Consider the following 1,500-nt stretch of genomic DNA (forward strand, 5'->3'; position numbering starts at 1 on the left):
ACAGGGGCCAGGAGTCCTCAGACCAATCCCAGCCAGACAGACCCAAGTACCAGTATGAAGAAGGCGCGATGTTGCACAGTTGTTGCTTTTTGTATTGTATTCTTACTTGACCCACTTTTCTTCAGCAAACCTGCTCTGATTGCTCTGAATTGTCATCAGCTTTTCTAGAATTCAAAACAGATGAAGGACCAATGCTGTTCTGAACTGATCGGTAAAAAGTATATGCTGCTTATAATTATTTAAAATAATGTTTACAGAAATGTATCATTTTCTTTTACTACAGTAAGTGATGACAGTATGACCTCTGAAAACATATGACGGTTGTATTTATTGCCTTTGGGGGAAGAATTAATTTCCCTAGATTAAGCTGCACTGTAATCCTGAGTTCAGTGCTTCATCCAGGACAGCAAACTAGAAATATGTTCAAAATTTTGCCTATTTAGTAACTTTCAGAATAAAGGTTCACTGCCTTTTTTTTTTTTTTTAATAAACATTCTGTTCTGTTAGTTAGGTAAACTCTTTTAATACAATTATTTTGATCCAAGTTGCAAAATTTGTAATTTTACCCACAACATCTCTATTTTATATGTACAATAAATGTCAAAATGTAAATAATAAAGTCTGTTCTATATTTAAACTGTTAATCTACTGCACTGGTCTTGCTTACATACTTTAATACCTCAACTATGAGAAATTTGCTGGATTAATTGAAAGTTCCTTTACATATTATATTTCTGCAGCACTGTCTACCTGGTGGTACTTGTTTACTTATTATTGACTGACTGATTTATTGATTGATTAACTGATTAATTGCAGTAGCTCATAGATCATTGAAAATAGTACTGTACATTTCAGCCATAATTGACCACCTTTATATTTTTGTGTTTCTCTCCATAGTGTCAAAAGTTGTATTTTACATGTTGTATTTATCTGCGATAATTAAAACGAGAGAATAAATATAAGCAGTATCTATCTGTCCGTCTGTGGATGGCATATAGGTCATTGTACGGCGAGTCTGTAGGCTCAGTAACCGCGTTTGGTTGTTCGGAGCAGTCATGTCGGAGCAGGAGTCTCTGAAGAGCTCCAGCGTGAGGAACCGCGGAGGAGTACAGCGAGTGGAGGGCAAACTGAGAGCCAGTGTGGAGAGAGGAGATTATTATGAGGCCCATCAGATGTACCGGACATTATTCTTCAGGTGAGCTTGATCGAGGAGTAGTAATGACAGGCCGGGGCCCCGTCGCTTCCAGATCTTTCTTGTTGTCAACCGCGCACGATTCTCGATTGTGCTGATTGGCCAACTGCTCATCCTCACCCGCCCCTTGAGTCATATCTTATCTCTGATTGGCAAGTCTCGACGTCGTTTATGTCATAATATCAGCGTGAGCTATGTAGCTACATGCTAATCTGAAGAGCAAGGTTGATAAGCAATTGGACCAACTGAATAATCTGTCAATTATATTGTAATATAATAATACAACCACCCCCCCCCCCCCCAAAAAA

The 1,500-nt window shown here is 38.4% G+C and overlaps 1 protein-coding gene across 2 annotated transcripts in view; it reads left to right on the forward strand.

Moving 5' to 3' along the window:
- Positions 1–1,500, forward strand: part of LOC107716485 (Golgi to ER traffic protein 4 homolog) — a 12,159-nt gene continuing 10,659 nt past the window's right edge. The window contains exons 1-2 of one of the 2 annotated variants that reach the window (XM_016522959.1): positions 1–63; positions 999–1,195. In XM_016522959.1, coding sequence (XP_016378445.1) covers positions 55–63; positions 999–1,195 — 206 coding nt within the window. In that variant the 5' untranslated portion in view covers positions 1–54. Of the gene's footprint in view, positions 64–164; positions 212–998; positions 1,196–1,500 lie in introns of those variants that run through there. The other variant, XM_016522960.1, reaches the window with a different exon arrangement.

The sequence above is a fragment of the Sinocyclocheilus rhinocerous genome, unplaced genomic scaffold (genome assembly GCF_001515625.1).
Source record: "Sinocyclocheilus rhinocerous isolate Xijiao unplaced genomic scaffold, SAMN03320098_v1.1 scaffold419, whole genome shotgun sequence".
Taxonomy (NCBI): domain Eukaryota; kingdom Metazoa; phylum Chordata; class Actinopteri; order Cypriniformes; family Cyprinidae; genus Sinocyclocheilus; species Sinocyclocheilus rhinocerous.